At 36.0% G+C, this 13721-nt stretch overlaps 1 protein-coding gene across 1 annotated transcript; it reads right to left on the bottom strand.

Annotated features, from left to right (window-relative positions):
* On the bottom strand, positions 8915-10136 carry LOC107627378. The gene is made up of 2 exons (XM_016330216.1): positions 9810-10136; positions 8915-9712 (listed from the first exon to the last, which is right to left on the bottom strand). The coding sequence occupies exons 1-2, from the start codon at positions 10134-10136 to the stop codon at positions 8915-8917; spliced, it is 1125 nt and encodes a 374-aa protein (XP_016185702.1).

Raw genomic sequence — 13721 nt, forward strand, 5'->3', positions numbered from 1 at the left:
CATTTCAAATTTGGATAGGTTTTTAAAAAGAGTTTTTAACAATTGAAAATATTTTTTATTTTTTTTAAACAAGGTATTGATTGATTTTAAAAATAGATAAATAATTTACTTTGTCAAAAAAAAACCCTTCTCTAATAGACAAATCGAAATAAGTATTAAATTGAATAATAGTAATTTACTTTTTAAAACAAAAGTAATTTTTTCAATAAAAAAGTCAACTGAAGCCAATAACAAATATTCTAAAATCATCACAATCAAAGGCATCCATTCAAAATGACCATAATCAGCAAAAACAAAATAATAAAACAAAACCAGCAACTCGTAATACTATATGTGTTATATAAAAAAATTGAAATGTAGAATCAAGATTTTGTCAAACAATCAGACTTTAGAATCAAGGAACAAAAAAAAAAATCAAAGAAATAAAATCAAAATTAACAAAAATAAAAGGAAAATAATGAGAAGTGTGGATTGATGCAACAGTTAGCACGAGAGAAGATGATGAGGTGGTAATTATTGAAGACACGAAAATAAGAGTATTGTTGAATATGCTGTGAAATCTTACCATTGTTAGGGAAGAAAGTATACGAAATCTGCTATCCAATGAGGCAGCAAATCTCTTTGGAACAAATGAAATTTCGATTATGAGAATGAAATATTAATTTTAATATGTCGATGAAAAAGATAATAATGAGGCCGATCCTCTAATTTGAGTCTCAATACGTCGAAATAATCACATTAATGGCACACGTCATGAAAAGTAGAATCAAATTTTAGCTTTAGATGGGTGATAATTAAATGAAGGTATGAACTATCAATTTTATGCACTAAAGAAGATGTCTCTGTCTAAAGAAAATGTAGACCAAAACAAAATTATAAATTACATAAAAATAATTGGAAAATATAATAAAAAAATTATATTATATCTTATAAAAAACTTTCTTAAATACCACATTTTCAGTCCTGGCAGAATCAATTAATCCTTCATCACAAAGTAAAATTTTAAGATCATTTCTATTACTGACTCGAGAAAAAGCTACATAAAGTTGACCATGAGAAAACACAGGACGACGCAGAAATAAACCAACTATTGATAATTTCTGACCCTATCTTTTATTAATTGTCATCACAAACGACAAGGAAACTGGGAATTGTCTGCGTTGGAATTTCAATGGTATAACCGTATCACTAGGAATCAAAGTCATTCTAGTGATAAAAACTTTATCTCCAGTACTGCTACCTGAAATAACTTCTGCACAGATCACATTTTTCCCTAGATCTCGCACAACAAGTCGAGTCCCATTACACAAATGATGAGTCCATATTTTCTGATATATTTTAGCTTGATTTGAGTGGATTTCATCATATAAACCTACACTTAAGCACCATAATAGCATATTTTTGTGTTTGATCCCTAAATTGAACCTAAATGTGAAAATATGCATTTTTGTACATGAAATTAACAATTTAATTCCACTTTTATTCCATGTGATGCCATGACAGGTTTGTTGAGTGATTTCAGGCCTTGGAGGCAAGAATGGATAGCCAAAAGTGGAAGAAAGCATGTACAAGGGAGAAAACATCCATTTTTATACTTCAAGTCTTGCTTTTGGATTTTGCAATTTACATTGTAAGTATTTCTTTAATTGTCTCTTTCAATTGCCATACTTGTTCTACACTTATTTCTATTTTTACTTTCCTTTATCAATATATGCTTGGTTTTGCAATTTTGATGTTCTTGTTGATGAATTTGATGTTTGATGCTTGTTTTACGTTTGTTTGAGTTACCTTAATTGATTTTGAGCATTTATGGTTCATAGCTTTTATCAATTTCCCAATTTTGCCATGTTTTATGTTTATGCCCACTTTGTGTTCGATGAAATGCCAATTTTAGTTATGGGATAATTTTCACCCCTTGGCTTGGGGAAAATGAGTCTATAGATTACTAGAGCCATAATGTCCAATATTTCGTGATAATTCTTGGGTGTTAGTTGTTATTGTTTCCACTAACGCTAGCTTTTTACTAAGGTAGTTAGTAAGTTAGCTAGGACTTGTGGATTAATAACAATTATGCTCAGTTAAGTTATCCTTCGATGTTAAGGGATGACTCAGTGAGATTAATCCATCATAATTATCATAGTTGTGATTATGGCAAGGAAGGGATTCCATAACTCATCCCAAGTCAATGTTTCATTTATGTTTTGAACTACTTTTCCATCACTTTATAGCTTTACTTGTCCATATTACATATATAGTTCTTTTATTCCTTTATTGCTTCATTAATTGCAATTTTGTCTTGTTCTTTAATTCCTTTATTTTGTTTGCTCTCAATCATTGAAAACCCCTTTGATTCTCACAACCAAAATTGTGCACTTATTGGAATTAGTTCCTAGGGAAGACGACCCGAGGTTGAAAGACTCTCGGTTTAGATTAGAAATTGTAAACTTTGATCGAGTATTACTTGTTGGTTGAGAATTATACTTGCAACAATGTTATTTCTCCTTTACCGAGAAGGAATTCTTAACCGACGATTTTGCTCGCATCAAGTTTTTGGCGCCGTTTTCGGGGAGCTAGCGTCATGAGTGCTTTATTTTGGTTGTTGTAAATATGTCCATAGTGTAAATATATACTTTTTGGGTTGTTTGCTTGTTTTTGCTATTAATTAGAATTTTGTTTCTTTTGTTACTTGATGTCTTTAGTTTTTATTTTCCATTTTCTCTGAGTTATCACCTTCTTGGTTTGAAGTTTGGTTGTGATCATTTTGTAGGGTTTGATAACTTCAATTGTGGATTGCATCATGGGTTTGGAGCATCAATTTTGGGAGGAGCAACCTCCTCCATATTACAATGAACCATACCCTCTCCAATATGCATACCCAAACCAAGGATATGGTGGATTTCCCTATGACTATACACCTCCATCACCATATACCTATGACCCATACCCTCAACACAACCCTCAATCACCGTATTTTCAATCACCACACCACCACCATCATACACCTTCTTACACACCACCTCAAGATACTCATCAACATGAACTACCTCCCACATATCCAACCTTCTATCCAACCAATGAACCTTCCTTTTTACCTAATTGTGAAGCTTTTCCACCCTTGACCCAAGACCATCAAGACCTTCAAGCCTTTATCCAAGAGCAAGAAGGATTCCGAAGGACACAAGGGCAATTCGTGGCAACCATAGCCGAAGCGGTAAACCGCTTAGTTCTCCTACACTCATCCGATCAAGGCATTCCTCTTGAGGAATGTGGAGGGTCAACTAATGCATGTAGTGAAGAGGAGAGCATGGAGCCACAAGGAAAAGAAAAAGGGTTAGAGCTTTAAGTGCAATAAAAGGGAGAAAGTGAAGTATGTGAACCGGAGGAGAGAAAGGAGGAGTTGAGGGAGATTGATCAAAATGAGGATTTCACATTAAGTGATTTTTTGTACTCCTTGGTCAATCCCCTCAATGATCCTAATGAGCATCTCCCCATTGAGTTTGAGAGAAACATGGAGGTAGACTTCTCACAACCTCCTTGTTATGACTTGAGTGAGGGGGAAGAGGAAGTTGGTGATGAAGCAACTCCGGTCCAAGAACATATTGAGTGGGTGGCAATTTCACCTATGATCTTTATTGGCCTCCATCAATATGCTATCTTAGAGACGGACTACCAACTTAAGGTCCTTCTTTGGTTAGTACATGGTGGAGAAAGAGGTATTGGTTGCCAAAAGAATCCAAGGCTCTTCAAGAAATCCAATTTAAGCTTTGGGATTCAAGAATGGTGTAAAGCACAATTGGTTGATTTTTGGAAAATGTTGGGTTGTTACAATGGTCATTTGAGAGCTTGTCCATCCGGCTTGGAGCGTAGTGATCAACAAGAGGGAGAGCGGATGCCTAGAATATGGGATCCCGGAGGAGCCTCAAAGTGCAAGCTTGGATGGAGGTTCAAAGAGGAGTGGAAACACAAGCCACCCTAGCTAGAGTCTCCTCAATAAGCCCAACTTAAGGACTATAAACCAAAGTGCTAGGTGGGAGACACCCCACCATGGTAACATCTTTCTTACCCTTTCTCTTTGTTTATAGTCTTGGTTTATTGCATTTTTTTTATTTTGGCTAGCTTAGGCTTAGTTTAGTTTTGAGTTTAGATAGGTTGAATTGCAAATGGATCATGATTTTGTGATATTTTGAATATTTTGGGGGTTGAATGCTAATTGAGCTAAGGCATAGCACCTTAGAAATGAAAGGAAAATTTTTGCAAAATAGGGCACCTATGCGTGCGCACCTACTCGTGCGTACACACACATACCATCTTTTTGCCACTTTGTGCAAGCACACAGCATTGTGCGTCCGCACGCAAGCTTGCAGCCCCTCTTGTGGGAGCATTAGCACAGGTTGTGCGCCTGCACCCCAACCCTCCTTGCTTCCGTGCGTGCGCACGGACCTGTGTGCGCACGCACACATGATCCTTCATCTAAAAAAAAGTGTGTGTGTTCTGTGCGTACGCACACTTCTATATCTCCGTTCTAATCGGAACACTCGCACGCCTTGTGCGAGCGCACACACCCCCTGTTTTACCTTTTTGTGCGTACGCACACGTACCTGTGTGTGCGCACAGGTGCTGTTTTGGGCAGCATTCCTATTCCACTTTAAATAAGCCCTAACGCACTTCCCGCCCACTCCATACCTCTCTTCTCTTTCTTTTACCTTATTTTCTTCTTGTTTTACTTAGTTTTCATTGCATTTCATTTTCATTTTAGTAATTATATTAGTCTTAATTTAGTTGTTTGCTAATTGAATAAGTTGCAAGTGCTTACTTATTATTTGATTGGGTTGCTTCTTGATTGAATTTCATCAACGCACTTATACCTTGCCTTAAATTACTATCACCTAATTGGATTTTCATATTTACATTTTGTTACATATTAGGTAAAATTTTTATAAGTGCATATTGAATTAAGTGAATTAAGTTGAAATTACTTGTTTATCATGATTTTTCATATCACATTTATCACATGACCAGTACTTGCTCCCTGTTAATGCTTGGCATTTGTTTGAGTGACTTTACTTGATTGCTATCAAGTGTATCACTTTTTGTAACAAGTACCTATACCATGTGACCTTTTCTTTGTATTTCATGATGAACACGTAGTTTTCTTTTCATTAATGGAATGGTTGTTGTTTATTGTGCTATTTTATATCAATTTTGTGCTTTCACTTGCACAATTATAATATCCAATATCTCAATTACTTGATTCACTTTTGCGGTTACCTAGGTTTGTTTGTGCCTCATCTCTTGCTTATTCTTTAATTGCAACCTAGGCCATCTAATTGAGGAACTCGTTCTTTACTTTTTGATTGTGTGGATGCCATTTTAACCGGCCGTTGTGTGTATTCTAATCGCGCGCATAATTGGAATACACACACGGCTCAATCATTTGCATCATACCTCACCACTATGCAGGCCTCCTCAATTAGATGCTTACTTGCTTTCTCCTTTGCTATTTTTGTCCTACTTGCCTTATGATTCTTAATTATACTCTATTCATTCTTTTTGAGGATGAGACGTGGAGGCAAGGAGCCGGTGGAGGAGCAGGACACCGTAGAGGAAGATGCTAAGCATACATTGGCCTTGGCAATGCCCATGCAACCCGAGCCCCCGTATCCGCCAGCTGAAGGTGGAGCGTAAAGCTTCATTCTCCCCGGATTGTGTTCATGCACGGAGGACCGTGCAACGCTTAAGTGTGGGGGAGGATTCATCATTTTGGGGGCGTAAACTTTCTTTTCCGAACACTTTGTACCTTTTTTTTGTTTCTTTTTATTAGGTTTCTTGTATATATTTGGAGTGTTTTTAACTGTTGCATTGCATTCTCTTCTAGTATATATATCTTAGCTTATACTATTGCATTTTGCATTTTTAGTTGGTATATATTTTATATATGTTGCATTTTTGCATATTTCACTTAGTATATATTTTATAGATAGAAGTTGTGATTGGATGATGTGAATAGTATAGCGCCTAGTTCAATTTTGTCATAATTGTTCATGTTAATTTTTGCAATGTTGAAAATTAGGAATAGAACTAGGAAAGATTTTGAAATTACATCCATCACAACATACATACATACATATAGGAAATAATTTTGGTGAAAAACAACAAGGATTTTCCAAGAGCTTTGTTTTTAGGGCATTTTATTGAATTAATTTGGAAAATTGTTTTCAAGCTTGCTTGAATGATCTTTATGGAACATAGAAGAAAGATAGAACAAAATACCATGTGAGTTTTTGGGCTTATAATGAGTGGTTACACATTATAACCACAATTTTTGTTCATTGTGTGCTTTATCTCCTCCTATGATTGTAATCTTGGTTTTGCTTGATTCTTTATTTCCAATGTTTGATGTTGTGATTGCATTTAGCATGTTTGATGCCATCTTTTAATTAAACTCACTCACCCATATAGCCTAACCCTTATATCTACCGTTGTAAACCACTTTTGAGCTTTTTAATCCCCCTTGTTCTAATTATTAGCACATTACAACCCTAAGCGAAAAACCATGAATTACCTTGAATTGCATCTTTGATTAGCTTAGGTTGAGATGTGTGTGTCATTTAAGTATGGGAGAAATTTTGGGAAGCATTGGTAGAGAAAAATTTTTGTTTTGGATAATTATTGAAAAATTTGGAAAAAAAATGGGTGCACATTCATGTGTCAATTTGCCTTAACCATATGAATTTGTCAAAAAAAAAGAAGAAAAAGAGAAATAGAAAAAGAAAAAAGAAAAATGAAATGAAAAAATAAAAATAAAAGGGGACAAAGGTCTCCCCAAAAAGGAAAAAAGAAAATGAAATAAATGAATAAGAAATGCATATGTAGACTTGGATGAAAAAGATGCATGAATGTGTATAAACAGGGAATGGGAAGTTAGGTTGCATAGTTTGTAATTTGGTTGATATAGGTTGAGTGGACATTTGAGCTAATCAAAGATTCAATTCCCTAGTTCACTTAGCCATATTTATCCTACCTTAACCCTAACTCCATTACAACCCTCTAAAGACCTCATGATACTTGCACTCTCACATCACATGTTTGTTGATTGTTAGATGAAAAGCAAATCTTTGAAAGCATGATTAGGAGGAGACTTGAGTGATTAAACCCTAAAACACCGAGTGCTTAGAGTGCATACACACCTAGTGAGGGTTCGATCACTCAACTCTATGTTTCCACACCTCTTATCATGTATTCTTGCAAATTGCTTCATTTTTTATGAGTAAATCATTTCTTTAGATTTTTTATTGCATTGAGTTATTTCTTTGCCTAGCCCTATATGTCTATACACTTGCTTGGAATTTGATTGTTGCTTTCACCAAATTAATAGGACATTATAGATAGATAGATATATATAGTATATACATACTTGCATGCACATAGGTAGTTGCATTCAATAAGTTGTTTCTCTTTTGATTATTCTCCTTGTTGGTTTAGCATGAGGACATGCTATTGTTTAAGTGTGGGAGAATTGATGAGTCCATATTTTCTGATATATTTTAGCTTGATTTGAGTGGATTTCATCACATAAACCTACACTTAAGCACCATAATAGCATATTTTTGTGTTTGATCCCTAAATTGAACCTAAATGTGAAAACATGCATTTTTGTGCTTGAAATGAGCAATTTAATTCAAGTTTTATTCCATGTGATGCCATGACAGTTTTGTTGAGTGATTTTAGGCCTTGGAGGCAAGAATGGATAGCCAAAAGTAGAAGAAAGCATGTACAAGGGAGAAGACATGAAGAAAACAAGGAGGAATCACACAGCCATTCGTGCGTGTGCACAAGGATGCGTGCGTACGCACAAGGAGGAAATCAGCAAGCGTGCATGCACACAACCCTCTGTGCGTACGCACAAGTGGAAATTCGGAGAAGTGTGCGGACGCACACACCTGTACGTCCGCACAGGTACCAGCGCATGCCTCCATTAAAAAGTCACGTGCTGCGTGGTTTTGGGGGTCTCTAGGCCCATTTCTGAAGTGCTGAAGGCTGGTTTGGAAGGCTATATTAAGGGCATATCAACACATAACAAGGGGAGCTCACTTTAGATTAGGAAAAACACATTAGGAGTAGTGTAGTGTAGTTTTAGGTTTTGCTCTCTTAGGGTGTCATTAGGGCTTTGTAGAATTTTATACTTCTAGCTTTACTTGTCCATATTACATACATAGTTCTTTTATTCCTTTATTGCTTCATTAATTGCAATTTTGTCTTATTCTTTAATTCCTTTATTTTGTTTGCTCTCAATCATTGAAAACCCCTTTGATTATCAAAACCAAAATTGTGTACTTATTGGCATTAGTTCCTAGGAAAGATGACCTGAGGTTGAAAGACTCTCAGTTTATATTAGAAATTGTAAACTTTGATCGAGTATTACTTGTTGGTTGAGAACTATACTTGCAACGAGGTTATTTCTCCTTTACCGAGAAGGAATTCTTAACTGACGATTTTGCTCGCATCAACAAACCACTAGTTGAATCAATATTCCTCAACAAAATAATAGGCACACCTATTTTCAACTTCAATGAATGATTAGGTAGACCAGAACACCTAATTTGATTCAAGAATTCAACATTTATCCAATCAACATCAACATTAGAATAGGCATCACTACCACAGATTGAATCAGCACTAAGATAATTTTTCTCCTCACCAGGCAACAAGTCAACTATATAACTATTTATCTCTTCAACATTCTCAACAGTTGGAGCCAATATTGCCTTATCCTGGAAAAAACTTGGATCACGAAAATTCTAAACCAAATTCGGATAATTTGTATTTATAATATCTTTAACTGAATTTTGCAAACATGAATGATTAGATCATAAGGAATATCAACAGAAAGGTTATCATTGACCACTGTTCCACATTAACCTTCACCTTGAAGTATCCAATATGAAAAGGACCTTAACTCCTGAGCAGTTGATTGTTCCAATCCATTTGCTAATCTCAAATTTTTTGTTAATCTTAAAACTTCGCAATATTTCCAGAGAACGGAAGAATTTATGGAAGCCATCACAATCTCAGCACGAGAACCCTTTGGAATAACTGGCAAGACCTGCCTAAAATCACCACCAAGAACAAACACCTTCCCACCAAAAGGTAAATTTTTATTACTATCAGAAACCAAAACCATGATATCATGTAAAGTCCTATCAAGCTCTTTAAATGTTAATTTATTAGTCGTTGGTGCCTCATCCCAAATAATCAAATCAGCCAATCGGATTAGCTTATCTTTAGGACTATCCTTCTTAATTCGACAAATAGTATCTTCAGTTAGCTCAACGGGAATATTGAACATAGAATGCGCTGTCTTTTCACCAGGTAATAACAGAGAAGCAATACCACTAGAAGCAACATTTATAACAATCTTTTTCTCAGATCGCAATCTAGCTGACAAAACTCTGTATAAAAATATTTTTCCAGTGCCGCCAAACCCGTAGACAAAAAAGAATCCATGCCTCTTATTGGAAACACAATCAATAATTTTATCATAGATCACCCTTTGTTCTTCATTTAACTTTAAGATATTTTCATCGTGCTCACGAAGCAAAGAAACAGTATCATACTGCAACTCATGCAACAGCATCAAATTGCTAAATTGAGAGGCTAAAGAGGTATTAGGAAGCGGCATACCAGCATAATTTCTCAATGATTTCCCATTATTCTGCAGTAATTTCTCAATCTTTAACAAAAAAATGTTTGCAACTCTTCTTGACTCATTGTTAGATCTACGTTTAACATTAAATAATAAATATTAGTACCAAAATATCATTTTTGGCTTGTGTGCGCTTGTGTATATGTGTGTCATATACAAATTTATCATGAACTAAAGTCTTACCGGAATATTGCAGCTCATGTCTTCTATAATAAAGAATATCATCAGACAAATAAGCCCAAGTTTGTTCCCAGACTGACAAAGGTCTTCCCATAGAACTAGATAGCAACAATATCACGAAAAGCCTCCTTAGCTGTGCAGCTGATGCTAACTCGCCGACTTCCTTAATAGTAGAAACAAACTCATTATCATCGATCAAGAATTTCATAGCAGAACATGCCTCTTGAAATGTATCATAAGCAACACCATTCATGGTTCTTATACTTCAAAAATTGGTACATCTTCTTTGTACATTCAAAAGCATCCGCATATAGAAAAGTTCACCAGATGAAGAATGAGCAAAACTCAATCTTCTAATTGAAAATCCTCTCTGTCTTGGCTTCCATTCCCTGCAATTCGAACAATACACAAATTTGCTTGGATATTCAACATACGTTAAAACCCGTCCCTCCGGGAACCACCTGTTGGCTATCATCCAACTCGTAAATATTATCACCAAATCTTTATTACTCAAATAAACATGAGTAATAATATCAGCATCATCGAATACAACATGTTGCTGGATTGGCAAATGAAAAGTCAACCTCTGTACTGATGGCCATCTATGATGAATATCATAAGCAAAAATTCTCCACATGGATTCAGACGGTGATAAATAACAACAATCGTAATATTGTTTGATCTTATCAACTACTTGAGAATATTGAGCACTCTGATTTGTATCTCCAACAGTTACAGTTACTCGATCCGGATCTTTATTGACCTACTTAAAAAGATACTTAATGACGTTTGACTTGTTACAAAATTCAAGATTTATATGAGCTAGATATTTCATTAACAACAACGGATTATAAGGGACAACAAATCTGTTGTCAATATCAACATCATTGATCTTCACTGTAACATCCATATTACGACATTTATATATTGAATAACCATCTTCATCAAACCTCGTTTGATCAATGAATCTTTTCGGATAAAACTTTGAGTACTTACCATCTTTCAAACAATAAGAACTCGGTCTAAGTCGACCACAAGGCCTATAGATCATGTACTTAGTAACGACATTATAAAGAGTTGGAAATTTCTGGGGATTCGGTAGCTCGACACAAATAAATTCATCAACACTTTGTAAGTTGCTTTCCGCGTAAAGCCAAAGTAACATATGTGCATGTGGTAAACCTCTTTTTTGGAACTCAACAGTATACATACCTACAAAATACAAAAAGGTCCTAAAGAAGTCAAATAAATATATGTTTGAAGACAATCGAAAAAAATTCAAATGCTAATTATGAAATTATATACCTGCATTAAGTGGACCAAAAAACACACCTTCCTTAAGATCATTTAGAAGGCACTTTAACTTATCATGAAAAACACGACAAGAGATATCAAGACGATCAGTGATAGGAATTCACTCTCACTCTCTAGATCATTGAAATTTAGGCCAATTTGGATTACACATTATAGTAAGGAATAAATCTGGATACCCAAAATGTTTACAAATTGCCATGGCATCCTGACAATGGTTAAACATGTAACGTCTACCACCAGTGAAGGAGGAAGGCAAAATAACTTGCGTCCCAATTGAAGAAGCTTCGTCATCACCACGATGTATAGCCTCTTTTATTCCTTGAAGGACTTCTCCTCTAATTGTACTTTGCTTCTTTCTAATCACATAAAACCTTTGGGACTCAATCATTGTGAAACAATTAATAACAAATTGTTGAAATAATCGCCTACACTTATGAATAATTCTATCTTTGTGCTTCGACAAAAATAGATGAACTCTGTGAGAGAAACTCTTGTTCTCCTTCCAATAACATATCCATGTTGTTCACCTCGATAAGGAATATTCAGCTGGTAACCATCCTCACCATATGGAAACAACAATGGATACTGTAATGGCCAATACAAAGCATGAGTTTCATAAATACGTTGCAATTAACCAGCAGTAGATCGAACAATAATATCACGACCATGATCTGAGGAATCGAAATCTCCAACAATCAAAGCAGCAACTTCATCACAAGAGGGAGCACTGTAAGTTCTTCGATCAACTGTCCTTTAGGAATACAACTTCAAAGAGAAAATCTCAGAAGGATGACATTGATAGAATTCTCTGACTCTTCGAAATGATTGTGCTATAATATTATGGGTATCGATCATTTCCAACAACTCAGTGATCAATTCTTTTTTATACATCTTTAGATATATGTCGTTCATAGCCATTAACCGGGTCCCATTTTAACATTTTCAACACCTTTCTCGTCTCTTTTACCTTTTTCTAAGCATATTATCAATACATATGACGATGGCGTGCACAACTGGTAACGATGGAGACATCAACAGGCGAAGAATAAGACTTCGCATTACGCGGGAGTTGCCGACTTTAAGGTTAGTTCTTTTGTGTTAAATTTTGTACAATCCCATGTAGATACATTTTTGCATGTAGCCATGGTTAGCGTAATTGCGAAGAATTAGAATATAGTTTATAATGTTAGGAATAGGTCGCTTGTAGAAATTTGAAACTCTATTTAATTGTGGTAGGTTATTATGACATAGTTATTAGTTTGAAACTCTATGTTTTAGTTAGGTTTTTTTTTAGTATCAAATATATTAAAATTAACAGAGTAATTATTACTTGTCTAAAAAACAAGTAATTAAAGATGTAGATATGTTCTTAATTAGATATATGTTTAACTTAAAAAAATATTTATTTAACTTTAATATTTTTTTATACTAAACAGATCCTACTACAAAAGGTTTAAAGAAACTTAAAAATAGTGTAAGAATTTAATAGGAAAAATATGGAAGCCTATTTAAAATTTTTAAAATACGAGGACCGTTAACCATCGAAGATCCAATTAAACATTTCAAAATATCTCTTTATAATTCTGAACTATTTTTTTCTTCAGAGGCCTTGCCTTCTACTACCCCAGCGGGTGAGTGATACCCTTCCTCCACCGGACGCCATCATCTCGTACCTGGTTGAGGCTAGATTTGGCGACACGATTCTCCTCAGGGATTTCACATTCGACAATTCCCTGATTATGGCATTCATGGAACGATGGCATCCAGAGATGCACACGTTTCATCTCCCGTGGGGTGAGGCCACTATAACCCTGCAAGACGTGGCATACCACCTAGGGCTACGTGCACACGACGAGCCAGTCGGGGGTGCCTCCGTGACTTCAGTAGGTACTACCACACGGAGACATGGCAGCTTGTGGAGCGTCTCCTCAGTGCCAGGCCTTCGGTGGCTCCACAACAAGTCGCGCAAAGAAAAGAGTCGTTCACACTGAAGCTTGTTTGGTTGCGGGACCGTGTCCGCCAGATGCCCCTACAGACGACCCAGAGACCTTATGGCAGTACGCTAGGTGCTACATTATGTTGCTGATCGGAGGATATCTCTTGACAGATAAGTTAAACAACTTAGTCCACTTGCGTTGGCTCCCACTTTTGGAGGACTTCGGGCGGTGCCGGGCGTTGTCTTGGGGCTCGGCTGTACTTTCCTGGACGTACTAGTCACAGTGTTCGGCAGCACACCGAGGCGTCAAGGACATCGCCGACTGCATGCCGCTTTTGATATCCTAGATCTACCAGAGATTTCCTCAGTGGTGTCCAGTAGATAGAAGGAACTACCAGTATCCCATGGCTGTGAGGTAACAAAAGTTTTTTTTCTGTAATTAGTTATGAATTTGTAACTTCCTACGCCTGTTGCCTAATGAACTGCTATTATTCTTTCGGTTGGTGTCAGGTTGGTCAGACTGCAGCAACAGAGCAGAAATCAGCATGAGGCTAGGGTCCTGCGTTGGTGGGTATCGATCAACCGGTT

This window comes from Arachis ipaensis, chromosome B02 (genome assembly GCF_000816755.2).
Source record: "Arachis ipaensis cultivar K30076 chromosome B02, Araip1.1, whole genome shotgun sequence".
Classification (NCBI taxonomy): domain Eukaryota; kingdom Viridiplantae; phylum Streptophyta; class Magnoliopsida; order Fabales; family Fabaceae; genus Arachis; species Arachis ipaensis.